The 27,592-nt window shown below is 51.3% G+C and overlaps 11 protein-coding genes across 11 annotated transcripts; 6 read left to right on the top strand and 5 right to left on the bottom strand.

Annotated features, from left to right (window-relative positions):
- Positions 1–33: 33 nt before the first annotated feature.
- T069G_06762 (sugar-tranasporter) lies at positions 34–1,478 on the bottom strand (the record flags this gene model as incomplete). The annotated part of the gene is made up of 3 exons (XM_056173972.1): positions 34–116; positions 177–1,221; positions 1,281–1,478. The coding sequence occupies 3 exons, from the start codon at positions 1,476–1,478 to the stop codon at positions 34–36; spliced, it is 1,326 nt and encodes a 441-aa protein (XP_056027551.1).
- A 3,485-nt stretch (positions 1,479–4,963) lies between these two features.
- On the top strand, positions 4,964–7,568 carry T069G_06761 (hsp70 protein domain-containing protein; the record flags this gene model as incomplete). The annotated part of the gene is made up of 4 exons (XM_056173971.1): positions 4,964–5,575; positions 5,743–5,847; positions 5,917–7,288; positions 7,369–7,568. The coding sequence occupies 4 exons, from the start codon at positions 4,964–4,966 to the stop codon at positions 7,566–7,568; spliced, it is 2,289 nt and encodes a 762-aa protein (XP_056027550.1).
- Positions 7,569–9,254: 1,686 nt separating this feature from the next.
- T069G_06760 (thaumatin family domain-containing protein) lies at positions 9,255–10,134 on the top strand (the record flags this gene model as incomplete). Its single annotated transcript, XM_056173970.1, has 3 exons — positions 9,255–9,272; positions 9,346–9,616; positions 9,671–10,134. The coding sequence occupies 3 exons, from the start codon at positions 9,255–9,257 to the stop codon at positions 10,132–10,134; spliced, it is 753 nt and encodes a 250-aa protein (XP_056027549.1).
- Positions 10,135–10,608: 474 nt separating this feature from the next.
- On the bottom strand, positions 10,609–11,538 carry T069G_06759 (ankyrin repeats (3 copies) domain-containing protein; the record flags this gene model as incomplete). The annotated part of the gene is made up of 3 exons (XM_056173969.1): positions 10,609–11,078; positions 11,203–11,371; positions 11,518–11,538. 3 exons carry the CDS (start codon positions 11,536–11,538, stop codon positions 10,609–10,611), a joined length of 660 nt encoding a protein of 219 aa, XP_056027548.1.
- A 633-nt stretch (positions 11,539–12,171) lies between these two features.
- Positions 12,172–12,563, top strand: T069G_06758 (transcription factor s-II (TFIIS) domain-containing protein; the record flags this gene model as incomplete). Its single annotated transcript, XM_056173968.1, has 2 exons — positions 12,172–12,181; positions 12,241–12,563. The coding sequence occupies 2 exons, from the start codon at positions 12,172–12,174 to the stop codon at positions 12,561–12,563; spliced, it is 333 nt and encodes a 110-aa protein (XP_056027547.1).
- Positions 12,564–12,842: 279 nt separating this feature from the next.
- On the bottom strand, positions 12,843–13,307 carry T069G_06757 (SOH1 domain-containing protein; the record flags this gene model as incomplete). The annotated part of the gene is made up of 2 exons (XM_056173967.1): positions 12,843–13,115; positions 13,188–13,307. 2 exons carry the CDS (start codon positions 13,305–13,307, stop codon positions 12,843–12,845), a joined length of 393 nt encoding a protein of 130 aa, XP_056027546.1.
- Positions 13,308–13,947: 640 nt separating this feature from the next.
- On the top strand, positions 13,948–15,045 carry T069G_06756 (calcineurin-like phosphoesterase domain-containing protein; the record flags this gene model as incomplete). Its single annotated transcript, XM_056173966.1, has 1 exon — positions 13,948–15,045. The coding sequence occupies one exon, from the start codon at positions 13,948–13,950 to the stop codon at positions 15,043–15,045; it is 1,098 nt and encodes a 365-aa protein (XP_056027545.1).
- Positions 15,046–15,501: 456 nt separating this feature from the next.
- Positions 15,502–16,286, bottom strand: T069G_06755 (CFEM domain-containing protein; the record flags this gene model as incomplete). The annotated part of the gene is made up of 2 exons (XM_056173965.1): positions 15,502–16,131; positions 16,209–16,286. The coding sequence occupies 2 exons, from the start codon at positions 16,284–16,286 to the stop codon at positions 15,502–15,504; spliced, it is 708 nt and encodes a 235-aa protein (XP_056027544.1).
- A 2,621-nt stretch (positions 16,287–18,907) lies between these two features.
- T069G_06754 (phosphatidylinositol n-acetylglucosaminyltransferase domain-containing protein) lies at positions 18,908–20,524 on the bottom strand (the record flags this gene model as incomplete). Its single annotated transcript, XM_056173964.1, has 3 exons — positions 18,908–19,571; positions 19,632–20,175; positions 20,284–20,524. The coding sequence occupies 3 exons, from the start codon at positions 20,522–20,524 to the stop codon at positions 18,908–18,910; spliced, it is 1,449 nt and encodes a 482-aa protein (XP_056027543.1).
- A 2,049-nt stretch (positions 20,525–22,573) lies between these two features.
- On the top strand, positions 22,574–23,219 carry T069G_06753 (uncharacterized protein; the record flags this gene model as incomplete). Its single annotated transcript, XM_056173963.1, has 2 exons — positions 22,574–23,070; positions 23,129–23,219. The coding sequence occupies 2 exons, from the start codon at positions 22,574–22,576 to the stop codon at positions 23,217–23,219; spliced, it is 588 nt and encodes a 195-aa protein (XP_056027542.1).
- A 1,283-nt stretch (positions 23,220–24,502) lies between these two features.
- Positions 24,503–25,714, top strand: T069G_06752 (alpha/beta hydrolase fold domain-containing protein; the record flags this gene model as incomplete). The annotated part of the gene is made up of 3 exons (XM_056173962.1): positions 24,503–24,624; positions 24,754–25,361; positions 25,524–25,714. 3 exons carry the CDS (start codon positions 24,503–24,505, stop codon positions 25,712–25,714), a joined length of 921 nt encoding a protein of 306 aa, XP_056027541.1.
- Positions 25,715–27,592: the final 1,878 nt, after the last annotated feature.

Here is a 27,592-nt window from a genome sequence, read left to right as displayed (position 1 = left end):
GGTTGAAAAAACCAGTTTGGAATAATATCCGCCTCAGGCTTGTCCCGAGATGATGAGAAATGCAGCCAACAAAAGGCCCGCGCAGAATAAGAAAACAGAATTCCTATGTTCATCACCTAGCAGCCAACGAGTTAGAGATGGAGAAGACTAAACAGGCCAAGCTGAATTATTCCTACCGTCACGGTCGAGGCTGTGTACGACAACCACGAAAATATTCAAAGGCAGCCTAAGAGCACTATAGACTCCACCTCGCGCATAGTCGTCCACTATGTTGCTTTTCAAGAGGGCCATTTTCGGAAAATATGCGCCCACACAGCCTTCAACGACACAGAATGCCCAAAAGAGCATATACTCGTGGTCCAGCATGGTTGAAACAGCGAATCCCCCAGATGTTATGGCAAATACGAGCATGAGCGTGTTCAATGTGCTGTCTTTCGAATACAATGCGTCCTGAATCGCGGTAATTCTCGATCCGGCCATCATGGCGCACATGAAGCTCGAGAAGATGAGACCAAAGGGGAGCTCGTCCTGATTCCCCGACTTTACTCTCACGCTCTTCAAGGCAGCCGACCAGAAAAACACGAAAAGGTACATTGGGCCTTCGAAACAACAAGAAGCAAAGTTCAGAGCAATAACTTTGGGGTTAGTTAGAGCCCCAAGCATGCGACGCTTCAGCTTTTGAACTCCCGGCGTTTTCTTCGACTTATCGACACTGCCATAGTTTTCTCGCCACATCACCAAAATGAGCACGCCGGCCCCGATACAGCAGACAAGGCTGGCAAGAAAAGGTCCCAGCCGAGAATCGAACCTCTGAACAAGACCATTCCCTATTATGCCAGAGAATATCGCCGTGATGGTGCTGGTGGTGGTCATGTTTGCAAATACTTGGCTGAGAGAAACCATGCTCTCGTCAGGCTGCAATAGATGATACTCGGTAATCATCCAGGCCTCGAAGACGCTAAATAGCAATGTAGTTGCTATGCCTCCAAAGAAGCGGCCGAAGTATAGGGCGTAGAGATTGCGACTAAGCATCGTAAGGCATGTAATCCCGTAGCAGATGCAATATGCAACGCAGGCAGCCCGCCTTCCATAGTGATCCGCGAGCTGTCCTGCAAAGGGGGCGCTCACAGCGCCAGAAACAAACCCCGAGGCGTACAAAAGTGCGACGGTATGTTCTTCGAGCTGCTTTTCGTATTTGTAAATCGCATATGTGTAGGGACCCTGTACCGTGGCTCGCGTCAATATCAGGACAGGTCGAAGAGAGAAAGAGTTTCACACACTTGAAGCCAATCGGCTGCGACCACCAAAGCATAGACGAAGAGGAACTTCCGTTGAAACTTGGCAGCAACTGCTTCAGCTTCATCATCTCGTGGAACACCACAACGCCGCTGCTTGTGGATATGAGAGCGATGAGAATAGATGAAAGAAGACAAATTTGCAACGACTAAGATGGCCAGGTTCACCTGATAGAAGTCCATTGTGGTTGAATGTAAATAGCCTTTCACTTCACGTTCTAATGACTAAGATTTGGAAGGCGAATCGATCTCTGACAATGATGAGAAGATAGAAAAGCCAGGGAGTATCTGCCTTTGTAGTACAAGGTGGCCATTGTGCATGTCCGGGCGATGTGCAGGTGAGGTTGTTCATGCATCGCTCTTTCCAAGTCTACCATCAACCTGCACCGCCTCTTGAAGCAACTCCTTGAGATAGGAGCCTCAAGTTAACGAAGACAAATAACAGAAGGAAGGCACCAGCGTACTTGCTTCTTATCTCTCTGCGATAGGATTCATCCTCATTTCCCTATTGCTTCTTGCTACCCTAGAATAGCTAATGAAAAGTTTAGTCCACTGTTTCAAACGGCAACAACTTCACGAAAATTGCCTACGAGATAGACAGTCTTGTTGGAGATGTGACAGATTCAATCATGTGTATACCTAGTACTTTCCTTGAGCCAAAAGGTTTGGGTTCATCACTTCAACAACTAGGTTGCCGCCCCAAACTGATTCAATTAACAGAATGGACCTCCCAGCAACGATAAAATAGGTGGTTGAGCAAGGGGATGGACGACAGACAGTTCTCTACTTGGGGATCAGAATCTAAAACGATTTTCCTATTAAAGTGACAGTAGGAGAGAAATAAAGGCAAAAGAAAAAAGACAAGGAGAATTCATTACACCGATTGGTAAAAATACACAAAGACTCCACGATATGGTAGTGAGTGGTGTATTTGTTAAGATGAGCAAAAAAATGCGACCTGTGTGGATCGAACACACGACCTTCAGATAAACTGGTGATTGAAGTAAAGGCTTCAGTCTGACGCTCTCCCAGCTGAGCTAAGGTCGCAAGGTATTTATTGGAGAATTTGCGAGAGTTAGATAGTATTAGTACCATTGGTGGTGGGTGGAATTAATTTTGTGTGGGGACGATGGGTGTTCCTAAAATTGTTTCTTTGCAATTGACGCGGACAAAGACAGAAACAGAAACAATAGCGGCGGCGGTGGAGACTTGATGCGGCTCTGTGCCGGTCCCTGGGAGATGGATAAGCTTACACGTGATTATCAATTGTTTTGGGGCATATTATGATTGAGCAAGCAACCTAGGGATACTGAGAGCAAGATTACTAACTGCCTGCAAGACTCCTATTTCAGGCCAGTCTATAAATACCGCCCATTACTGTATCAAATGGGCTTCAACGTCGTTCTCATGAGCGGTATTGGACATGTTGATAAACGATTACTAACGCAATGGCCCGTTGCACACGGTTTGGTTTCTGTCAGTCCAGAGGCCCCACCGTTCTCTCCCAAGGGCTGCCCGAACCAACCCCGCCTTGCCCAAACCAAAGTCCTACCCGCCAAGAGCCAAAAGTCCTGGGCTAACATTCTCTCCGATGCCCCTACAGAAGAGGAGAGGAGAGGAGAGGACTCTTGCCTGTGGGTGTGGCACGTTGCATTACTCTGTACTTTTGGTTGCAGGTTCTCCGTACAGCTGTGCCGAGTAGGTTAGCAGCCCGAGGCCTCCATCAACGGTTAATGGTTGGGTTTGCATGAGCTAGAGGCAAGATGTTGGAATACGGCATGTGTATGTATCTTGTCTCTCGGGTCATTTGGAAACAAAGAACGAGCACGGGAATATTTTTTGCTTGACGCTTTTGGTCGATTTGCGAGTGGCTTCGCCCCGCCACGATCAACGCCTCCACAAATGGCAATGGCTGTGGCAGTACCAAGCACGGAGTGCATGCGAGAGTACGAGAAGTTGGGTTGGCAAAGCCCACTTTGTCCACACACTTATTACTCGAACGTGTCGTGCCATTTATGAGATTAGCTAGACGCGGCGACTCTTGTGTAGAGATAGATACTGTACTGTACAGTATTGGATTTGTCACGCTGAGCAGAGCAGAGAAGAGAGAGGAAGATGAAGAAGCCATCCCGTTCAATGCCTTTGCATTGATTCTATTCTAGATCTGGCCTATCTTTGACTGCATCGCTAGTAGATGGCAAGCTCGCCATTAGCCCCGCCACTGAACCGTGCCATTGGCACAAAGAGCTGCCCGATCCAATATTCGTGTTACTGCTGCTGCTGATCGCTGTCCGAGTTTCTCAGCCGCACGGCCAGCAGATGTAGCCTACAGCCTACAGGTACGAGGTAGACCTATGAGAGGCCCTGGATGGGGGCAACCTGGCTCTTACACGGTTGCGCTCCCTTGGCTGAACATCCATAGCTCCAAGAGCTGCATGTAGGGATGGGAACGATCTTGTTTGGCATCCGTAGAGGAACAACAAAGACGGCAAAGACAGCAGAGCAAAAGAGGAGAGAGGCAGACGAGAACAGGGCACGGGGAGGCACGGGATGGAATCAAGTCAATGAATGTTAGCCTTTCGTGGGCCCCAGAATGAGCAAAGCTAGCGCGTGCAGTTGCACAAACGTCCACGCAATACGGAGTGCATATACTATGGGGAGAGGCGCCTTGACGTCAAGGACGCGGGCGATTTCGTCTTGATACGAAGTGCTTGTGACTTGTGATTCCAACCAGCGCTTTGACACGAGGCAGAGGTGCAAAGGGTGCAGCAGACGAAGGGATACCTTGTATGTTTGGAATTGTAGAGTATCATCTGGTACGGAGCACGTTCGGCAGCCGTCAAGACGGTTCTGATTTTGATGCCATGTGCTGTCATCGAATGTCAGTGTCAGTGTCAGTGTCAGACTGTGTGGTTCTTACTAGGGTGCTGCGCAAGGCACATCGCCAGCCCCGAGGCTTTCTCGAGCTGCGGCTCAGCCCTGCACAGCAAACGGCAATAATCATAGCTAATCATTCAATCCGATGGCCGCTTTTGGTGCGAGAGCTCGCTGCACAGCCAAACTGCACCCTTGGCCGTGCTGCTAAATTCTGACTGCCAGGTCGGCTTGGCCCTATCCCAGCCAAGCCAGCCCTGGGGTCGTGGGGGGGAGAGAGAACCGAACTGATTTACGAGTACAAGCACGGTAAGCAACGAGGTACATACTCGTACGAGCGAGGGCCAGCGCAAGTCCTGCCTTCGGTTGTCCTGTGCAGTCCTGGGCTGCTGTTGGCTTTGTCACCTCAACTTGGTACTGTGCATGCCCTGGTAGGATCCGATCAAATCAAATCAAATCAAACTGAGCCAGACCAGACCAATTGTGCGTCCTGCATTTTCCCTCCTCCTCTGCTCCATCCAGTCCGTTTCCCACACCTCAGGCCCTGCATTAACCGCTGAAAGATTCCTCTCTTAGGACTCTGCGCGCGCCAGACACTAAAACCGACACCAGCAGACACTTCGCAACGGACCTGATCTTACCAGACCCGACCTAACCTTTGAAGCCTAAGCCCAATCCTCTCGCCCCGGCAAAGCACCTGCACCCTGCGCCTTCGTCCCCCATCAGCCCTTCTTCTCCCCTCCACTCCTCTTCTTATTTCCCCTTCCCGAGTTGTCCTTCTTTTCCCTCTCCATATGAGTTCTCTGAACTCCCGCTTCAAGAGCCTTGGTCTCGGCAAACGCAAATCCACCGCCAGCATTCACAGCGTCCAGGGCGTCCCCCCCACCAGCACCGGTACCCCTCCTCCAGGCCAAATACCTCAACAGCATCAGCTTCAACCTCAGTTCCCGCCGCAGACGCTCCCGCAGCCGCATCCCCAGACGCCGCCTCCTCCAGGCTCGTCCGCCAGCCCAATGAACCACCAAGGCCCGGGCGCCCGCCCGCCCAGCTACACGGCTGGCAGCTATCCCCAACCGCCTCAGGGCGCCATGGGCCGCACCAGCCCCATGGCTCCAGGCCAGAACCGCACCCCGCCATCGCAGATGACTGGAGGCCCTCCGCCCATCAACACAGGCGCTCCCGTCGGCTACCCGCCCAACATGAATCCTTTGGGCCAGATGCCTCCTGGAATGCCTCAGGGCGGCCCTCCTCCAGGTGCTCCCGGTTTCGGCCAGCCCACCGGATACCCTCCTGGACCACCGCCCGCGGGAGGTCCCATCGCGCAGCAGTTTCAGCAAAACAACCCGGCGGCCGAGGTCGAGGGCGCGAGCAGAAGCAAGGCCCAGCTCATTGTTGGCATCGATTTTGTTAGTAACCCCGATTCTCAAATTCTACAAGCCTGTGCTGCTCGGCAGAGCAAGAAGCAGGAGGCTGGAAGCTGGAAGCAATAAATAAAGAAGAGAGAGAAAAGAAAAAGGAACACGAAACAAAAAAGAAGCGCAAGAATGTGTTTGCTAACAAGACGTTTACATAGGGTACAACCTTCTCTGGTGTTGCATTTGCCTTTGCAACCAACAACGAGGCCAAGGAAGACATCATTACAGAATGGCCGGGCGCCGGTTCATACACCAAGCAAAAGGTGAGGAGTGCTGCCCCCCCCCCCCCCCCCCTAGACTCTACAAGAGCATTGCAACTGATGCATAAGCAGATCCCCACCGTGCTCTACTACGACCAGTACCAAAAGGTGGTTGGCTGGGGTCCAGATATCGCCGATGCTCTGGCTCCCACTGGTTACCCCAAGCCGGGAGTGCAAAAGGTTGAGTGGTTCAAGCTGCAGCTGATGCTCAGCGGCAACACATATATTGACCCCATCAACCTGCCTCCTCTGCCCCCGGGAAAGTCCGAAATCGATGTCGCTGCCGACTACCTCTTCAAGCTCCGCCAAGCCATGCGGTCATCGCTGCAAAAGACTCTCGGAGAGGTGTTTAACAGAGAAGAGCGCAACATTCGATACTATCTCACCGTGCCGGCTATCTGGAACGACGCTGGCAAGGCTGCCACCCGAGCTGCCGCCATTCAAGCCGGCTTCCTTCGTGACGAAAACGATAACCGTCTGACTCTCGTTTCTGAACCGGAAGCCGCAGCTCTGTTCTGTTCCAAGACGGGTCTGCTCAACCTCAAGGTACACGACGCAGTCCTGATTGTTGATTGTGGTGGAGGTACTGTCGATTTGATTGCATACGAGGTCGAGGATGAGAATCCTTTCACAGTCGCTGAGTGTACCGCTGGATCGGGTGACTCCTGTGGCTCTACCGCTCTGAACCGCAACTTTAGCAACATTCTGCGGACCAAGATTCGAAAGATGAAGCTTCCGGATGGATCCAAGACAGCCGGCCGTGTCTACGCCAAGTGTATCATGGACTTTGAGAACCGAATCAAGGCCGATTTCCGAAACAACGGTCAGAAGTGGGCTGTTGACGTCGGTATCGAGGCTGAGTTCCCCGAGGCCGGCATTGAGGAAGGCTACATGACGTTTACCAACGAAGAGATTCTGCAGTGCTTTGAGCCTGTCGTCAACCGAATCTTGGAACTGGTGCGAAACCAGATCATTGCCATCCAGGCTCAAAACCGGACACTGCAAAACATCCTGGTTGTCGGTGGATTTGGTGCCTCCGAGTACCTGTTCCAGCAGATCAAGCTGCATGTCCCTCCTCAGTTCCAGTCCAAGGTTGTCCGACCCATGGACTCCGTGGCCGCCATTGTCAAGGGCGCAGTCACTGCCGGTATTACGGAGCGTGTCATCACTCACCGTATTGCTCGTCGCCACTATCTCATGGCCACGCTGCAGCCTTTCAAGGAGGGCTACCACCCCGAGGCCTACCGAGTGCCGTCTCTTGATGGAAAGGACCGATGCAAGTTCACCAGACAAATCTTTGTGCACAAGGGCCAGAAGGTCAAGAACGGCGAGCCCTACAAGGTCTCCTTCTTCAGACAGGTCGCTCCCGGGGCCACTCTCATGTACGAAGATGTTTTGTACGCCTGTGACGACGACGTCTGCCCCGAGTATACCAAGGATCCTCGTAAGTTTCATCCTTTCTCATTATCATCCTGATCATTCCCCCCTCGATCATGAGCGAGACTGACATGCATTATTCTGTAGGCATTAAGGAAGTTGTTACTCTCACATCCGACCTGTCTCGCAAGAACCTCGAAAAGGACTTTGAGCGAATGGATACCCCCCAGGGTACCTTTTACAGAGTGTACTTTGACATTTACCTGACTTTGGACGGCTCAGAGTTCAGCGCAGAGCTCGTGTGCCAAGGTGAAGTTATGGGCCGCTGCCGAGCCCGATTCAGGTAAACGATGAGGGACTAGAAGAGGAAGCTTTACCAGTACATACCTCGTTACACTTTTGGAGCTTTGATAAAGACAAGACAGCTAGCAGGCCTTGAAGTCAAAGACATATACACACATGATACCTATCAGGGGACGCGGCCAAGAAGAGGAAGATATACAAGGCCCAGCGCTATCTAGATAGCCGGCGGGGGCGCTGAGAGAAAAGCTAAGGGAGATATGGGTTCTTTGTTTGCTATTTCAGCAACACGTTTTTTTATTGATGTTGGATTTGAACATAAACAAGCCTAGAGGAGAGCATGATTCGACAGCCACTCTTGCTTGCTGAACGGGGAGGATGATGAATGAAACGAAAGAAGATTATGATTGGCAATGTCATTAATAGATAGTCGAGTGCGGCTAGATCAAAGAACATGTTAGTCCAAAACGGTGTGAATTTCATCTTGTCAAGTGAGATTTCATAGTGAGTAGAAACGCCACAAAGAGAAGCCTACAGCACTTGCCTTTTCGCAGAACCAACATCAACCCTTCTCTCATAGTTGAGCAATCGAAAGGAAGGAGGCAATCTGAGCGATGTATTTTTTACTGGTCAGCCCTTGAAATCCTCTCTTTTCCCTCTTCTCTTCTTCCTTTCATCATCATCAGTATTACTATCAATATCAACTTTTCCCTTTGCTGTCAAGTCGCTTGGCAGTCATTCATCTTGTGATCCTCCTCTACGTTCCTGGATTCTTTCTCTCTTTTCTTCTTCTCTAATACTCTTTTCTCCTTTCCTGCTTTTGAGAAATATTATCCACGTCGCAGTATCGAGCCGCAGTATCGAGCCGCAGCGTGTTGATTATCAGCCTTTTTAATCACCTTACGAACCTCCAGGAACCCTGAGGCCCACGCCGCCGATTTTGAGTGCATTCTCTGCTTCGATCTATTGCCTCCTTTCAGCCACCGCTTGGCCCTTGTTTTCAACAACAGCAAGATTGCAGGCTACAGCGTGTTCGCCATTCGACTCTAAAGCGTGTCTCTTGCGATCCTACTGGAGCTGGCAATTGAGTGATTCGAAAAGAAGACTCCAGCTTTGTCAACTCTTGCCATCTTCATCTTCCTGGCCATATACTCTTCATAAACGGAATATCAGGCTTGTTCTTTCGAATATATTGATTACGCATCTGATCAGATATACGGCTGTAACCCGCTGCACGTATTCTAGGAGATACAAGCGTTCATATTCGAAGTCACATCATCCAGAAAACAATGCCGCATACAACGAATAATGGGAATCGGATTACGGACTATAGACACCCAAGGAATAGACAAACGATCCTGGCGTTGACAAATGTCCTGTTAATATTACCTGTTGTTCAGGCAGCAAAAGATTCATCTATGAATCACAACTGGCAGGCGGCGTTCTTTAGCCAAGCTTTGGACAAACCACCAATCGCCAAAAAACAAGGTCCTCCCGGTGAGAAGGATGAGAGGATTCCCTTAGTAGTGACGAACAAGTGTGACTCAACAATATGGCCTGGCGTTGCAACGCAGTCCGGAACAGGACCTGGAATCGGAGGATTCGAGCTGGCAGCCAACAAAAAAAGGAAGCTATAGGTAGGCCCTGATTGGCAAGGTCGAGTATGGGGCCGGACAAACTGTACTGTCAACGGAGATTCATGTGCCTGCAAGACGGGAGACTGCTTCGCAAAGATGGACTATGAATTCAGCGTATGTGACACCCCCTGAAATCACGGAGTTGCAAAATATCATGAAAACGAGTTCTAACGAGGTGTGCACGTAGGGAGCTACTCCTGCAACACTGGCAGAATTCAACTTGGCCGGTGGAGTTGACAACTTGCAAACGTTTTACGACATTTCTCTCGTCGACGGATACAACATACCCATGGGGATCAATTACATCCCGGCCAAGAACACCACCTTCATTCCACCGAACCTCACAAACTGTGCATGCATTGCCACCACAGGCTGGGTGTACTCGCCAGCAGGCAATGGCACCTTTTACTCCAACGTGACATATCCGATTCCCCTAGAGTCGGAGGAGACGAACGAGAGTGTTAGCGCATAGTGTCCGTGGCTAAATCTTGCCTTTCCTCCAACTCATCCAGGAAACGGCATCTACCCCTATCCTGACGACAATGTTGAGCGGCCTGCCTTTGCCCCATGCAACAGCGCCTGCGCGGCCACTGGAACAGACAAGGACTGCTGCATCGGCAAGTATCATGATCCCCACATCTGCAAGCCGTCGCAGTATAGCAAGTCAGTCAAGGCGGTATGCCCAGACGCCTATAGCTTTGCCTACGATGATCAGCAATCGACCTTTATCATCCCCAAGGGCGGCGGCTGGGAAGTCGTCATGTGTCCCGAAGGCAGATCAACTGATATTCTCCGCAAGCTGGGCTCGGAGATGTTTGAGTTGGCGAGTGGTAGTAAATTATCGCCACACACTCTCAAGAGGCTCCGAAATGCAACTTATGTCATGGAAGAACGTGGGTCTGCGGGCATCGTGAGACCATGGGCACTCATGCTGATGATCTGCGTCGCTGTTGCTTGTACCTGGGCCATATTCTAAGAGTGCCAAAACAGCGATGATGGATACAGGATTGGCTGAGGTGAGACACATTCTTGTATATTCCTCATTTCTCCCCTATAATACCTAAAAATCATGGTTACTACCTACTTCAAACCCCCTTTAACCAAGTCACAATGGATGGATAGCTGTAGTTGAATTGTCTATCTTGAAGTGTTTGGTTTGCTTTTTTCTTTTCTTGTTATGATGGTGCGTATAAGAGTGCGAATCTTGTCACTCCAATGTGCGTATCTCTCGTCTCATTTGTGACAACATGTATTCCAACATGGCTTCTTCCTCCTTTGTAGTAAATGATACGGTAAAGCCTCCAACGCCTGCCTCGAATCAATCAAGTTGCTCGGCTAGTATATCTCTACCATCTCCTTCCCAGACCATGGGCCAGCCATTGTGCGTGCTATCTTCCTTTGTAGCTCAGGACTGGCTTTAAGAATTGTTTTTCTCTTTGCCTCGCTGTGTCTACCGCTTGCCCTTGTTCTTTCTCCTGCGCTCCCACTCGGCCCTCTCCTCCTCATCGCTACCGCTGAACTCGGCGTCGTCGTCGTCATCGCTTTCAGGAGCGCCATTGACCGGGAGCCCCGGGGCCTCGCCCACGGGCCTGCCCGGCGGGGGCGCGCTCGGGGGCGCACTCACGTTGACGAAGTCGCCTGCGTTTTGGTTGGCGTACTCGTGGCGCTGGATGAGGTCGCGGAGTTCTTGGTTGCGGGGGTCGACGAGCTGGAGGGCGGTGAGGCCGCCTTTATTCTTGATGCGCGGGTTGGAGCCGGCCTCGAGCATCATGTCGATGAGGTGGTGGCCGAAGGGGCGCTGGGCGGGGGGTTCGGCGTTGAGCCAGCGGACGGCGGAGTGCAGGGGGGTGTCGCCCTCGAGGCGGTTGATGGGGTCGCATTCGAAGTCGGGCTGGTCGAGGAGGTGGTCGATGATGTCGTCTGTGAAAGCGAAGAGTTGTTTTAGTTACTTGTCTTGTGGTTTTGATTCCCATTCCTCCCCCGGGGGAGGGGAAGGAGAACACGACGAGATGACGGAAAGGGGGGAGGGATAGTTTTTTCGTACAGTTACCGCGGGAGGCAGCCTCGTGGTAGAGGTAGTTGCCCATGACGGTTGTGGTTTCGTTGAGCAGCTTGGAGATTTCGGGGTCGGACTTGTCTTCGAGGAGTTCGGTCAGGAGCTCGACGTTGTCGCGCCGGCAGGCCTCGATGAGCTGCTCCTCGATGGAGGCGCCCTGTGAGAAAAGAAAGGAAGTATTAGCCAAGAGTTTGTCTTTTTCGAATTATTTAGGTTTGATATATGTATGCGCGCGGGCGTGTGTATGGGGTTTTTGCTTTGTGTTTATGCTGTAAATGCGTGGTAAATTGGGATGTGACGCACCTCGTGCTCCTCGCCACTCATGATGTGCTTTCTTCGAGAAGTTTTTGGTTTGTTTCTAATGGGAAAGGTGAATATAACAGATGGTCGATCAGGCTGGAAACGCGCGGAACAAAGGGGACGCTGGAAGGAGAAATTTCAAGAACAGAAGAAGAAGAGTAACCCTCCCAGAAACAAGGTGGGAGAGGAATAATGGACGAGGCGAAGCAAGTCTCGATAGCGATATGGATGGACAAGTAGCGGTGATAGGCGGGAAAAGCGCCCGGGGCCGGTGGAGGGGTTCGCAGGACTGGTCTGCGCTGAAAGCTAGGGGGGGCAAGGGGGAGGCTTAGCGGGGTCGGTTAGCGCTGTTGTACTGTAGCAAGCTGGTTACAGGGCGTCCAGTCCTTTGGAGGTCAGGTCTGGTTCCTTTTTGCTGACAAGCCTGTCGACGGACCCCACCATGGAATTGTTTGGCTCATCGACTTTTTGACTTTTGGGATGCCGAGCTTCAAGCAGTCATTTTTTCTTCTTTCAAGACTACAACAGCATAGCCCAAGATTGCATACCACTTATCTTCAAGGAATCGCATTACTTCCTGCTATTATTGCGTTGGGATTCGCATCTATTCTCTAAACCTTTCTTTCCCACTTGGGGGTTACATATACCACAGCAGCCATGCTTCTCTGTAAGCATAAAAAATGATTCCATATCGTCTGACGTCCCGACATCTAACCAATAACCCAGTCTGCCCACACTGCGCAAACATCCTGACCGTCTCCCTGACGCTCAACCGCACAAACCGACTCGAGTGCCGCACATGCCCGTACGAGCACGCCATCACCGACCCAGTCTTCTCCCGCCGCGTCTTCGAGCGCAAGGAGAGGGAGGACGTTTTTGGCGGTCCGGGAGCCTGGGACAATGCGCAAAAGTCAAAGGCGCAGTGCCCCAACGAGGGATGCACCGGCGAGGAGGCGGCCTTTTTCCAGGTGCAGATTCGAAGTGCCGATGAGCCCATGACGAGTTTCTTCAAGTGCATGACGTGCGGTCACCGATGGCGTGAGAACTGATTGCTGGCCGTGATGATATTTTCTCTGCTTCTTTTGGTATTTTTGGCGTTTGGGAGGGAGGATATGGGATCCTTATGGAGTATATTTGGTATATATCCGCCGCTGGTTTCGCATAAAATAGACATTAAAAAGCGGTTGCCTTCGACAATTTCGATATTTTTTGTTTGCCCATGCTTGCTGATTCGTAATGGTATCCGTGTGCATCGTTAAAAATAAAACGTAAGGACTGAAGCCTTGCTCTCCACGCCCACATCACCCTTCGTAATTCGTGCGCCCTTGTCAAGGCTCGCGATGCCACTGCACCGAAGCCTTCATCTCGTCCTCAACCAGCCGCTGAACCAAGTCCGGGCTCATAATGTCCTGCCTGAATCTCTCCTGCTGCAGAAGCTGCAGGTGACGCAGTGTCGGCCCGGGGTATGTCAGATATTTCAGGTATGGCGGCTTGGACCAATACTGGAGGTAGTCAAGGTAGGCGATGAAGGCGGGCTGGGTGAGGAGCTTCTGCGACGCGAGGTGGTTGAGATAGTAGGGATTGGCGAGTGACTGGACAAACTACAGGGATTCCAGGGTTAGTATGGCTTTTGAGAAGGGGAGCGTGGAATGATGGGAGTTGTGATGGCTTACCTCGAGCTCGATTTCGAAGCGCGAATAGCCGCCGTACTTGGGCTCTTGGTCTTGGTCTGCTGCAGGAGGAACAGCTGGGGTAGAGCTCATGGAGACGTCCTGAGGCGCCTCTGAAGCCATTGCGGTTGTTTCTGTCCTTGAGATTCTGTTCCGAATAGCCCCCTCAGAAGGTTTGTAATGATGCGGATGCGCGGTAGAGTGGGATCTCAAATCAGAGGCTGAACCGTGACGGGAGCTTTGGAGGTGAAGTTCAATGTATTGTAGCACCAAAAGTGTCTGGTACCTTATGTCCAGAGGCTCTAGAAGATAATAAGCACGGGGTTCCACTAAATCCCCCACACTCTCTGGCGCTGACCTCATTGAGCTGTGTCAACCTCCTTCTCATATGATTTCAACCTTTTAAGAAACTAAACGTTATTTTTTTCACCCTCTCACCTTTTTGACAGCTTGCATCTTTTGTGACCAAACATACGAGTCAATTGGTGCAATCCTGATGTTGTAGAAAAGCCTCTCCAATGCGTCAATGCTTCTGAGCCATTGGTTCCGGCCCTCACACTCACATGCTGCCTGGAGCCTACCGCGGAGAAACATCAGCTGCACTTATAAGCCAACCAGCAGGCATCAACAGCACAGCGACAAGGCTTCCACTTCCACACTGTCATCCCCAACGCCTACAAATACATCCTTCTCAGAGAATCCAGAATCATCACCACCACCATCATCATACAACACTGCAATCCTAGACGACGTCTCTTCTAAGATGCCGATTCCTCCCTTGTCTCCTCCCTCTTCGCCCTTCTCGGCCACCATCAAAACTCGAATCCTCATTATATCAGACACGCACAGCTCCATTCCACAAACCAAAGAAGACAATCCCATCAACACCGAAGATGAGCTCGGAACACCCAGAGGCAAGCTCTACGCTCCCTCGGGCTTCAGATCCCCGCTCCCAGAGGCAGACGTCGTGCTTCACTGCGGCGATCTGACCAAGCGTGGACAGCCCGAAGAGATCCGCAAAACCTTCTCCATGCTGAGAAAACTATCCGCGCCTCTGAAACTCGTCATTGCAGGAAATCATGACTTGATACTTGACAAGGTGTTTTACGAGGAGCGCTATGGCGGCGAAGACGAGGAGTATGACGAGGTGAACCAGATTATCAAGGAAGCCGAGGAGGACGGCGTCAAATATCTCACCGAGGGGACGTATGACCTCGACCTCGTCAATGGCTCGCGGCTACGTATCTTTGCAAGCCCAAACACGCCCTCATACGGCTACTGGGCATTTCAGTACGAAGCAGGCGAGCATAACTTTGACATCCCGGCTGATGTCGATATCGCCATGACCCACGGCCCTCCCCTGGGCATCCTCGACCAAACGCGCGGGAACAACAACGCCGGCTGCGGAAACCTCTTCCGGTCCATACACCGCGCAAAGCCCAAAATCCACTGCTTTGGTCATATCCACGAAGCATGGGGCGCTCACCTCATCCGATGGAAGGCCGACGCCGACATTCCTGGAGTCAAGGAGGAGGACGCTCAACAGCAGCAAACCGCCGGCTCACAACCAATCATCTCGCCCGCTACCGCTGCCGACTGGGAAAACTCGCGCCTCATTTATACCCTCACGCCACCCCCTATATCCATCCCCACAAACGACTCGGTGGTTGGTAGGGAGGATCAGAACCTCTTGGAGCTAAGCAAGGACCGAGGCTGCTACCTCGATCTCACAGAAGGGGAGAATATGCTCAAGCAGGGAGAGGAGACACTCTTTGTCAATGCTTCAATTATGAGCATCCGGTACCGTCCATCACAGATGCCCTGGGTGATAGACATCGACTTGCCGAGGACAACAGCGTAACTCTGTGACGAAAGCATCAACTGAAGCCTCGGAGAAACACATATGATAAACACATGATGGGGGAGGATGATGAGAGAGATATAATAAAATTCCACACACATTCCGATTAGACGCTATGACGACCCTGTCTACGAACATGAGAGACATTTCGATCCTCCCTACCAGCTCAGACTTCAAAATAGATACGGATAATGCCATCAAAGAAAATGATGCCTTAAAATATCAGCTTTCATATTATTGCGTTGTGGTATTAAACAAGCGCTCAGTCAGAATCTGCATTACAAAACAAAACTCAAAAAATAACTCCTTGACCAGATGAGTCAATCATGGTCCCAAGAAAAAGAAAGGCCGTTTTGAATGTCCACGCCACTTCATATTATAAACTCGTCACATCATGATTACATGCTAGCCCAATACCTCGACAACTATTAACGATGAAGATGACAACCCTGGCATTTACAGAGCCATCAAAGCGGCCAGGACGGCACCGAGGATGCCAGCCGCAGGGGCAGAAGCATCGCTGCCGGCGAGGGTGGTGGAGGCAGGAGCGCCAGAAGTCTGGGAGCCACCGGAGCCGCCGTCAACAAAGGCAGTAGAGGTGCGGGTGACGACAGAGCGAACACCGGAGGTGGTGCTGTTGGAGACGCCGCCGGGAGGAGAGGTCGGGCTGGTGTGGCCGGCCGAAGTGGCATGAGACGAAGAAGAACCAGAGGTCTCTGAAGCGGTGGTCTCGGTGGCAGCGGTGGAAGCAGGGCCAGTGGTGGTGCTGCCGGCATCGGTGGTGCTGCCAGCCTCGGTGGTGGACTCGGTGGTAGAGCCAGCGGTAGTGGTCTCGCTTGAGGACTCAGAGGCGGAAGTGTGAGAAGAGGCTTCAGTTGAAGAGGAAGAAGAAGAGCCGCTGTTGTCCTTCTTGCAGGCAGCGGCAGCAGCAGATTGAGCCTTTGCGAGGTCGCTGGGGCTGCACTTGCTGATGAGGCAGGGGGCAGCGAGGCCGACGAGCTTGGCCTGGGTGTCGACCTGACACTGGCAGGCGGTGTCTGTGAGGGCACAGCCGGCCTTGGGGATGGCTTCCTTGAGGCAGTCAATCTACACGCGGATGTTAGTGCTGGACCAAGAGTTTGTTGTCACGAGCCTGTGTCCATCTCGTCTGAGATTCAACTTACAGCGCAGTCAGGCTGACCGGTGAAGTCCTGGGCGGCAACCAGGCCGGAGAGGAGGAGGGCGATAACGGAGGCCTTCATCGTGAGTGTGTTTGTGTCTTTTCTGTTTTCTGTGTGAAAGAAAGCGAGTGAAAGTCTTTCAAGAGCAAAAGATGGGGGAGCTCAGGAGAGGTATCAAAAAAAGCAGCGAGGGAAAAAACAGGAGGGGGAAAAGAGAGGTGAAGCGTAGTCGGTGGGAAGGAAGGCCTCTTTTATCAGTCCACCCAGCTCTGGCTAGTACGAGGAGAGAGGTAGGATTTTTCGTTCGCAGGGGAGGAGGAGCCCGGGGAAGCGAAGCGAGCAGAAAGTGCTGGCAGCTCCCCCAGAATGCACGGCCTGTCTAGCGGGATGCAGGGCCCTCCAGGTGATTGATATTCAGCCGTGAGAGCTCCAGTGTACTGTAGCAGCAGCTGCTATAAACCCACAGCACTGGACTGCCTCGATGCGTTAGTGCTTCTATGCCTGTCCTCGTACTCGGACGTTGCTTTGATGTGCCCCCCAAAAGGAACCAACGCAGCCTAGCTGGATACCTCCAATGGCAAAAAAGCATCACAAAATCCCGCCACAGGACCCAACGAGTCAAAATCCCGCCGCGCAACAAAGAGAAAAAGCAGCTTGCGAGGGAGCCCGTCGCTGATTGGATCGTGTAGTTGGGTCAAGTGGCGGGGGGTTGGACAACGGCGCCACCTGCAAGGTACATCGTGCTAGTCTTTGCAGCTATTTGCTGATTGTGCCCTTTTTTTGCATGGGCTCGTTGTGTGGAGAGGGCCTAGAAGGGAAGCGTGCTAAGCCAGAGTAGGCTGGAACCCTTGAAGGAGGTGTTTCGGTTTTTTTTACCTCTTTGCCTGGGGAGTCTTTATACGAGGTGGGATTTGAAGGTGTCTGGCTGTCTGGCTGTCTGTTTGGCTATCTATAGACGGAGTATTAGAGGTAATAATGTACATGTATGCGATGAGATTTTATTTACAGCTGTATACATGGATAATAAATGGAAGCTTGAGCAAAGCAGCAGAGATGAACTTTGGAAAAAACACGCCGGACCATCGCCATGCTGCCCGTCTCCGTCATTTCGGATTCTGCCGTGTCTCAGCGAGACGGGGAACAAGGCCGAGACTGACAGCTGTTGTGGAGACGTGTTTTGTTTGATGTTTGAGGCGGTGGATGACCTTTTTTGTCTGTTCGCCCCCCTTGCCTTGCAGTCGCCGCCACTGACAGATGGTGTAACGTGGTCCACAGAGAGTATCAGAAGTTCGAGGACTAGGATTGGCCTTTGTTATGTACTATTTGTTATGTAAGTTGTCAGCAGAGAGACTGGGGAGGATAAGAGACTACCTTGATGGTCATGATTTGGCGTGGTGTGTTTACGTGTGTTCTCCGTCTGTAGGTGTTAGTCACCGAGGTCCTAAGGCACAAAGGTGCCAACTACTGTAGATGGCAACAGAAAAGACCAGTTACGTTGGTAGGTTGTCTTTTTCATCAATCTGTATAAAGTATCCGTTCTACATATTACCTATTGCAGCACTGCCCTGTCTCGACTCGACTTGTACGGGCACTTGTAAGCTTGTCTCTGTCGCCCCCAATTTACACGGGTACGCAGCATCACACACAATGGACCCCTAAAACTTGATACAAATTCGTATCAACAAAATAGGGCACATCCTCAGCTTGTCGCATATTTTGACTCAAAGTGTCTGTTCCGAGGCACATTTTTCTTATTGTTCTTCTTTTTCTCTCTCCCCGCCTGTTTGGCTACGGCTACGGTACCATCCATGTCCCCTTGGTCGTCGCCCGCGTATTCGGGTCTTCAATGTCTCACGTCCCAATTTACCATCTCTCGAATACTATTGGCAATGCCACCGCTCGTACGACTCGACAAAACAAACATATCCCACATTGGAGATTTGCTCCCAGTACAAAACAAATTGACAAGTTAAATTTAACTCATAGACTCTAAAAGCTCCCTTGAATTCGCCGATAGCCGCCATGCTTGTATAATATACCTGTTTCAAAAAGTAGCCAGCACACAGCCACACCGAGCTGAATAGTCGCGCCGTCAGTGCAACTCGTATAAAGATGGAACTGACACACACACACACACACGCATGCACTTTGCGGGGGTCTGTTTGAATCCAGCCCTTTTCGCTGGGGCGAGACGGGCCGACGGCTTGGCGGTACTGATTTGGCAATATTTGATGTTGTGGAATGCGCTGCTTGGACAAGTTTTGGTGTAAGAGCTTTGTGGTGTAAATGGCATTCTCTGCTGGAGATCTGCCTGACGGGAAGAAAAGACATGTGATTGTCCATATACTAATGAAAAGGGAGATCACCAGATAGAAACAACAAGCGTGTATGACGATCTATCTACCAAACAGTGGCCAGATTGTCATTCATTCGTGACTGTCCTAGTTGGCACTTTTATTAGCTAACGATGCCCAATTGTAGGATATACTACCTTGATTCAGATCGGCTCTCTCGAGTAATCTACCACTATTTGTTCATATGTTCACTGTTCTGGGACGATATAATGTTTTGACACGAAATCATATTGTTATTCAGCCCCTTGTAACATCAGATCCGCTGATACCAGCTACTATAGTTCTATACGCAGCTCTACAAATCCCATAAATTACTCCTAATAAAACCAATACATCATTTTTATCAAATCATCGATCATCGTCCCAACGCTGCCGGCTCATAATAATAGGTCTCGCAGGATCCCAAGGCCCCCGAATCTCGTTCTTATACCTCTGCAGCCCAATCAGCCACCAGCTGCATCCGCCCGTCGCTATACCAGCAATAAGAACAGACACCACCATGCCTCCGATACCGCGCTTCCACGGCCAACAGTCAGGCTTCGGCTCAGCTATCACGACCCCCACGCCCCATCCCGCCCCAAGTATCAGCAGCACGGTTAGAATCACATGCTGCCTGAAGTTGCGGTGCTGGACATATCGCCTAAACACAGGAAACAGACCAAACACTTCAATGCTGAAAAGCGTCAGGCAAAACACCTGCTTGGTGGAAGGTAGGCGACTTGCTAGCACGGTCGAGGCCATTAGGGCTGCATTTGTGGACAGCGACGCAGGGAATTTGGTCCCGACGCCGCCAGAGTAGTCAAAGAAGAAGATGTTGATGGCCAGTAGCCAGAGAGACATGGCCCAGATGCTGTCGCTCGAGGTGGACTGGGTGAGAGATTTAAGAATGGGGCTGAGCCCGAGGAGCGTGCAGTAGATCAGCAAAGCTGATTTAATTGTGCCAAGGCGCTGGTGTAGGCGGTTCGCCTCGTTTGGTATTGATGGAGAGTCGGGCATCACGTCCGAGCTAGCTCTACGCAGTAATGGTTGGCCATCGGTACTGATGCCGTGCCGAGAAGTTCCCCCTAGTGACAGCGGCGATGTGGGCGAAGTCGGAGAGGTGGTGGAAGAGGGAGACGGAATGATGGTTGCCCTTATCTGCTCGTTATCTGGGATCTGAACCTTAATATTAATCGTCGAGTTTCCCGCAGACGGCCGCGAAGAAGAGGACTCTGACGTCGGACGACTCGACGTGGTAGAAATGGAACGGGGTGTAATAATCGGTCGACGAATGCTAGCCGCGCGGGCTCGTCGTCGGATGCTCTCCGTCTTGGTCGCAGAGGCAGCAACGCCGCCCGCGGTCACTTCGTCCTCCTTGTCCTCCTCCTCCGAGACCCATCTCTCCCAGAGGATCCAGCCCAGAAAAGTAGTGAAGCTGCTCCCGCTGACGAGGGACACGGGCGAGACTCGCCCATGGAAGATGCCCACGAAGCAGACGATGAAGAGGATGACGGAGCACACGTGCTGCAAAATCACCGTGGAGTCGGCCACCAGCGGCCAGAAGTCGTAGGGCTTGAGCCGAGGGTTTCGCTGCAGGTTCTCGAGAAACGTCGCCTGATCGGTATAGTTGTCCGGATCTAGAGAAAGGGGGAAGAGAAAATGTGCCTGTTAGCCCCGGTCTGCTGGAGAAGCTGAAAGGAAAGCATAAACGATGCCCACTGAATAGGCAGACAGAGAGAACTTACATGACTGCTTCACCCACATGAGCTTCTTCCACGCCCTCTTGCGGCGCCGGCTCCTGCTGCGGTCGTCCTTGAGGTGCCTCAGATGGGACAGCGGATCGGCCGGCCCGTCGCCATCGTACGGCTGTCGCAGCGGGTACGTGAAGGCATCGTGCGGCGACAGGTGCGAGCGGTCCAGCGCATTGAGGCCCGCGGCGTGGCTCAGCGCAGGGAATGGAGTTTCGTCGTCGGTGGGCGAGGGCATCGCGAAGAAGCTTGCTGCTGCTGCTGCTGCTCGGGCCCTTTGCTGGCCTTTTTAGGGCTTCGCCTCAGCCCGGCGCTTTTCGTCGGCTGCTAGCAGTGATTGCGAACTCTGGCGACGGGCTGCTAGCATGGAGCTGAAGAGGGCATCTGGGGCGTTTCATGTGGTGGTGACGTTTGCTTCCATCCGACACAAGATTGTTTGGCGCAAAAAGGTTCAATTGGATGTTGTCGGGACAAAAGTGCCCTGGCCTGGACCTGAACGTCACCCGCGGGGCTAGAGGTACTAGCGTATTAAGTATCCGATACTGAAAGAAGAGCGTTGTAAGCCACCAGAATAACTAGTATCGTATACTAACCATTCGTGTCCAACTCAGTTGATAGCTCGAAGCCAAACACGGGTGAGGTGAGCGACCTCCCGTCTAATCCCTCCAAGGCCCGATTGTCAATGCCAAGTCCATCGCGATCCCCTTAAACCATCGTCCATCAACTGCCGCCGTTACGTAACGCTCCGATTGAGCCTCATCATCATCACCAAAGCTTCTAGAATGTCGGCGGATGCCTAAAATAAACAAAATTGCAATACGAAAGCCAAGCCTCGGCACTTGACACCCGGAACCATGTGAAGGTAACAAATAGAGGCGAAATGCCAAGAGAAATGTATATCTCAAACTAAATCGCTTGGGCGATCTGCGCGTGTTGAGAGTTACCCGTTTGGGAAATGGGGGCGTCAAGAGTTGCAAAGCCACTCACTTTTTTTTTTTCTTACAGCACTAGATACTCCGTACCCTCTCCTCCCCCCTATTTTTTGTTCTTTCAATTCTTCTTTCTCTCTCTATTAACCCTAATCGGGCTTCACAGCATTAACCCTACATAGCCCTCCTCTCCCGTGTTGAAGATGAAAAAGTCCTCTTTCAGCCACCAATGGCTTGCTTCAGGTGGTCCATAGACGGGGCCGTCTAACACAAGAACGGACGTCCAATCTCATGCGGATAGACAAAGGTCTCCAAAGCAACGTGACAACGTGACGGCTCCCACGGCTCCCACTCCGTTCCCGCCTCGTAATCTCACACACAAATCCTATCTTTTTGAACGGCTTCTGTTACTGGTCTTACCTGTTCGGATACCTGCCGAAGCGGAGTTGCCTTTGCCAGGCCCACTATCACGAAAAGGAACCACGGTCTGCTAGTCAAGTCTCGCCCGCAACAGGCACTTACACGTATTTCTCTCTTCGGTGGCTAACCTCAGCAACACCATAGTAAGCAGCATCAACAAATCTCAATTACTGCCGTGATTTCCTAGAGTAGAAATGAGCGACGAAACTAACAGCTGAATTATATAATATCACCTAAGCTCACCTCCTCTCCCTTTCCATCGTGAATCGCCATAGTATCAACCTAATCGTCTTTACACTTGTTGGTCCACGCAAACGATGCGGCAATTTGCCTACATACCCCTGCTCACGTAAAAAAACAATCTGCTGTGCTGTCCCATCTCCACGGGCCATTTGTCGCCCGTATGTGCCCGCCAAACGAGGGATGGCCGACGTGCTGCTGCGCCTTGCTTAGCGGATTTTTCTCACTCACGCATATTTGCTCCTCCCCCGACCCAGTCAATTTGGCTGGCCGTCAAACGTTTTGATGGGCTGAGCCCCCCTCCGAAACTCGTCTCCTCCGCCCCTCTTGTTTAAAAAAGCTTAGTTGTTTGTGTTATTAGGCGTCTTTTTTATTCTCCTCCCTGTTCTTGGCTCCTTTTTTCTGGGTCGAAGTGTTTGTCAAGTTTATGCTTGGCAAGTTTTGTTCAACTACTATTGCTTTCTTTATATCATTGCATCTTGAGTCGTCATTTTGATAATCGAGAAACCGTATCAAAGATTCGATAATTCTTTCACCTTTATGCTACGCTTGAGCGAGTCCCCTATTCTACGGCTACTCGCTGATTCGTAATCGTCGTATTCAGCCTCCACCTAGGAACCCCGAGAAACAACTCTAAAAAAATCACAAATCTATCTTTCCTTTCTTTCCATCAACATCATCGACATCTCTCCATCAACATGGCTATCAGAACTACTTCTCTCCTCTTGACTATTCTCTATGTCACGGGCCTAGTTCTAAGTGCCCCGACAGCAAGGGATGGTTCTTCACCCCTTGCCGCCATCACAAAGCACTCCCAAGCTGCATCTAAGCGAGACTCGTCTGCAGATCCAAAGAAACATCGTATCTTCAGAGTCGACAAGGCTCTGTGGGAAAAGGTTTCCAAGACTGACCAGCCAACTAAATACTTCCTCGACGCAACTCTCGAGCTCCTCGAGACGAGCCAGAACACCGAGGTTGTGCCTGTCTTTCCCTCTGATGACAAGGGGAAGTCCGTCATTGTTGACACCAATGGCGATTTAATGGCGTCCTATGGTTCAGATAAGTTTGTTCCTGTCTGGAGCCGGGAGAAAAAGCACCATGGCTTCCATCGCCACCGTGCCTTTGGCCAACGGTTTGCTCTCTTCATCTTGGGATTTTCTCTGGCCCTTGCCCTTGTTTGCTCTTGCATGAGAAAGTAAGTCCAAGGCCATTCCAGTCTGGTTTTCTATTCTCTAATTTTGATTTTCCTTTAGTTTGTACCGTCCAGCAGATGATTCTGAGGAACAAGAACTTGAGCCTAGTACGGTCGAAAAGGGGTTGGATTCCAAGAAGCAGGAGTCGTAACAGAATAGCAGCGCAGCTTTACACATGAATGAAGCACATAGCTGTAGGAGACAGAGACACTTCAACTGAGGCAGTGACAAACGAATGAACGAGGCGGAGGCTCTTGGGATTGATTTTACACTTGGGGCGTTGAGGCATTTTACCAAGGGGCATAAGGCACTTGGAAACTACTCGAGAATGGGATACAATGCGGGTTGTGTAAGCTGGACGAGAAACATGTATATCAGACACAAAATATTTCACGAGGTATAAACCACATATATATAATATCTAATCGCATATATTCAAGCAAAGGACAAAACAGGCATGCAAATGGGATGCCAAGCGAGAGGTTTTCCATTGTATATGATTACTACTAGGTATGCATGGACGCGTGTACACCTGCAGTGGCTCGCTAGTCTCACTAGTTTAGCCCTATAATCATAAGGTTATTCTTTATTACTACGCGTCATCCTGTCAGAGAATCCTTCGAGGTCTCTACTCGCCACCTCTCTTAGGATTTACACGGGGTCCCGTAATGCAAGCCATCTCGTTATTCACATGAAAACCCACCAGATACGATCCGACCAAACAAAAGCAGCCAAATCTCTTTTATATCGAAGAGTGAGAGAATCCACATTACAAACAACCTTGTTTCCTTCTATTACATCTATTCGTCTTATATCAAGTTCAAGCAGCCAAATGTCCCTATTTGGACAGAATGCTGAGTGCCAAGAAACTAGAAGCCAGAAGAGCAAAGCTGATTAGCCCGCCGGTTCCACACTTTCGGCGAGCCGAACTTTTCTTTTAACCTCGGGCCAAGACATACGAACTGCGCTGCAACGATTCTCTCGCCTTTGAGATTCGAAAAGAGCGCGTTTAAAAAAGAAAAAAAAAAAAAAAAAAAAAGGGAGATAAGGCAATTAGAGAATTGCATGGCATTTGTGTTTTATATGAAAATTGTCTCTGCCTTTTGAACTGAGATTAAACGGCAAAATCATTGTTACTAGATAGGTAGTACTTGAATGTTTTCGGCGTAAGGTGGACAACCAGTGGATTACTTCGGCGCTAAGTGCACTATAAATGCGGGAGCGGTTAATTTGGCTTGCGGAGTAAAAGGTATGGGGTAACATTCGATATAACTACTCCGGACTACCACGATATCAACGGAGCTTCGGATGCTCTTCTTTCGCTGTTTCTTACACGGCGAGCTCCAGAGGCATCTCGTTTACACAATTCGTACTTGATTTACGCACTTACCGATTTGACAATCCCTTCTTCTAGATTGTTCTCTTTCTGTAAACATGGCCATGGCTACTTACGAGACGGCAAAAACTCAATTCGTCAAGGTGGACGGACTTACCTTTGCCTATAGACAACTCGGTGTATCGCATGGCATCCCGCTACTATTCATCCCGGGTTTCAAGTGAGTCGCCCGATTGATTACCCTTTCATTCGATTTCCCCATTCATCAGAGTCTCGCAATTATGAGAAACGGTCGTTGAAAATGACCACTGCTGATGCCGTCGACTTTGCCTCGGCTGTTGCGACACAGACAAACAATGGATCACTGGGACCCGGCATTGGTCAACCCTCTTGCCGCTCAGCGTCCAGTATTACTCATTGACAACGCCGGCGTTGGCCGATCCGAGGGCGACGTTCCCGATACCTTTGCCGGTTGGGCGGCGCATTACAGCGCTGTGACCAAACAAATCCTTGGCCAAGCCAGCAAGGTTGACGTATTAGGCTATTCCATGGGCGGCTGCGTTGCGCAGCTCATGGCTCTCAACGCGCCGGAGCAGGTACGGCGATTGGTGCTCTGCGGCACGATTCCCAGCTCCGGAGACGGCGTTAAACCCTCGCCCGATGGCAAGGCGTTCAAGCGCATGAAGGCGGCCAGGACTGTAGAGGAGGAACAGCAAGCTTTCGAGGAGGGCTCCTTTGTGCAGCGCTCTGAGCGTAGTCGAGAGGCGGGTAAGCGAGCATGGAAGCGCATCGCCAACGGTAGAAGCGACTCCGGAGAGGTGAGATGCGAACCAGTGCCTCCGGGGCCAGCTCATAAGCAGGCGCTTGCGTTTGTCAGGTTTATGGATAAGAAAAACGCTTCCGAGGGGAGTTATGACCGGCTCGGCCAGCTGCGTCTGCCGGTGCTAATCGCCAATGGTGAGTTCTCTCGCGTCTGCTTCTACCCCCCTCCCTCTTCCTCTCTGCCCCCCTAAATCTAATTCTAGCGGCGGCCCCCTAACCAATGGATCGAACATCCGTCGGGCCACTGCGTAAAACAAGAAAAGAAGCAGTTGCTGATACGCCTGCGCTCTCCTGTAGGTTGCGAGGACTTGCTGCTACCTACCGACAACAGCATCCTGATATGGAAGATGCTTAGCTTCGCGGATGCACGGCTGCATTTGTTTCCGGATTCAGGACATGGGTTTCTGTACCAATACGCCGACGAGCTTGCGAGGCTTGTAAATGACTTTCTTGGCAGCAGCAGCTCGAGTCGCGGCAGTCGGCTTTGAGCGCTCCGGAACGTCCAAGGCATGAGTGATACTAGTGTCGATGCCTGTCTCGTACCTTAGTGAGCATGCAAGTCGCGTCTGTCGACAACGACGCGACGCCAGTTGTTTTCCTCATTGGTCTCTCTCTGCTTTTGGGTCGCTGCAAGCCCCGCCGCGATCAGCTAGGTCGTCATGTAACGAGAAAAATGATGACCCAGGGGCAGGTAGATGAATGGTAACATTTTGGTTTTGAACAATACACTCGTACCGCGGCGTGCTTCGTAGCCATCCCCGGGCCATCCTTGTGCGTGCTTCCCGTTGCGTTGTGCATGTTTCCCCCTTTGAAGCTGGTATCACATGCAAGACGGGCCATTTGTCGCGAAGTTGTACACGGTGCTCCGTAGATTAGTACTCAAGGTAGGGAGGTGAGGGAGCCAGCCAATCAATGTCAAGCATTGACGATAACAATGTTGCAGCTCACAGGAATTGATCAATGGCATCAATGCAGCTGAGCACATAAACAGTCATCCCTTGAGAAGGAAGACGATTAAGGGGGGTCATTTTTTGCTTTCTTTCTCTAAAGCCAGCGGCAAATGTGACGGGGGCAAGAGTCCTTCCGAAAGGACGGTTGTCGGATGGAATAAATTCACTTTTCTTGGCCTCTATCCTTTCTTCTGTGCCTCTCTCCACACTTTGCTGACGAGAATTGGGTAGCACGAGCTATTACTGGTAGCAGCTCCGAGGGTGGTAGTTGTGCTTTGTGCTGGTTTGACTTTACTAGTGGTGATCATAATGCTGCTTGTGCACACTTGGTAAGCATCAAAGGAGGGAGCTAGCAGGCAAGGTTAGGTAGGTAAGGTAGCAGAGCGCCGCTCCCGGCTTTGCGTTACAGTCGTCGGCCCGTATGTGATATACGAGTGCTCGTACTGGTAAGGTAGCAAAAAAGGAAAACGGAAAAAAAAATTAGGTAGTACGGGGAGATGGAAGCCAAGGCGTTGGTCATCTTGCAGCGGCGCTTGACAATGACGACGTCTCTGTCTTGCAAGAGTGTCGGGCAACGACATGACATTGGCTCTGGCGCTGATCCAGGCGAAGCGTGAAGGCGAAGAAGATTGGTTGGTTGTTTAGCGTCGTCTTGTCAGAGTATCGGCTGGCCACCAACTCGCAGCTCCCTCCGCCTCAGCCGCTCTTATTCACGAGGACAGTCAGCCACCTGCCCGCTCCATCCAGCCGAGCGAGCCTTGCTTGGGTCGACGAGTCTCCTCTCGACGAACGAGAAAACGAGGCCAAGTGCAGGATAGGGGCCAGCCGTTCCCGCTATTGGCGTCCGTCACGCCACCCGGCGGTCCCGTTGGCAGCACCCATTCTTATCCTGCCTAATGAAAAGCAAACGCACGAGACAGAACTGGGGGTGACAAGACACATCCGCGGCCCCCAAAGCAGGCAGAGAGAGTCGCGATTGGGAAGCTGCACGAGTGTGGAAGTGAATCTTGACTGCTGGAGAGCCATTCTGGCCTCAGCAAAGGGCCAGATGCCGTCGTTATGGATCCTGGATTCGTACGGTACGCCCGCGGATAAAAAGGCCAATGTTCCGTTTTGCCTTTTTCGCAGCTGCTTTGTCCGTAAACCTTGGAGCTTGGTGCGTTTTTCGAGGCCCGCCCACGCAGCAGATGCAGATGATGAGGTACGACAGACGCAGGCTGCACGCCTCTGAGATGGTACCTACATAAGGTAAGCAGCGTCAAGGCATGTACAAGTAGTGCTCCCAAGCACAGCTCCGTCCACGTATCGTATGTACGGAGTAGCGGGCGGCAAAAGATGAGATCCAGATGCAACGTTCAACGCAAGGCAAGGCAGGGAGAGAGAGACAGATGATATAGGACCGGTTTGATTCGACTG

The sequence above is a fragment of the Trichoderma breve genome, chromosome 4 (assembly GCF_028502605.1).
Source record: "Trichoderma breve strain T069 chromosome 4, whole genome shotgun sequence".
In the NCBI taxonomy this organism is placed as follows: Eukaryota; Fungi; Ascomycota; class Sordariomycetes; order Hypocreales; family Hypocreaceae; genus Trichoderma; species Trichoderma breve.
Note: the sequence above shows the minus strand (reverse complement) of the source record. Positions and strands in the feature narration are given on the sequence as shown.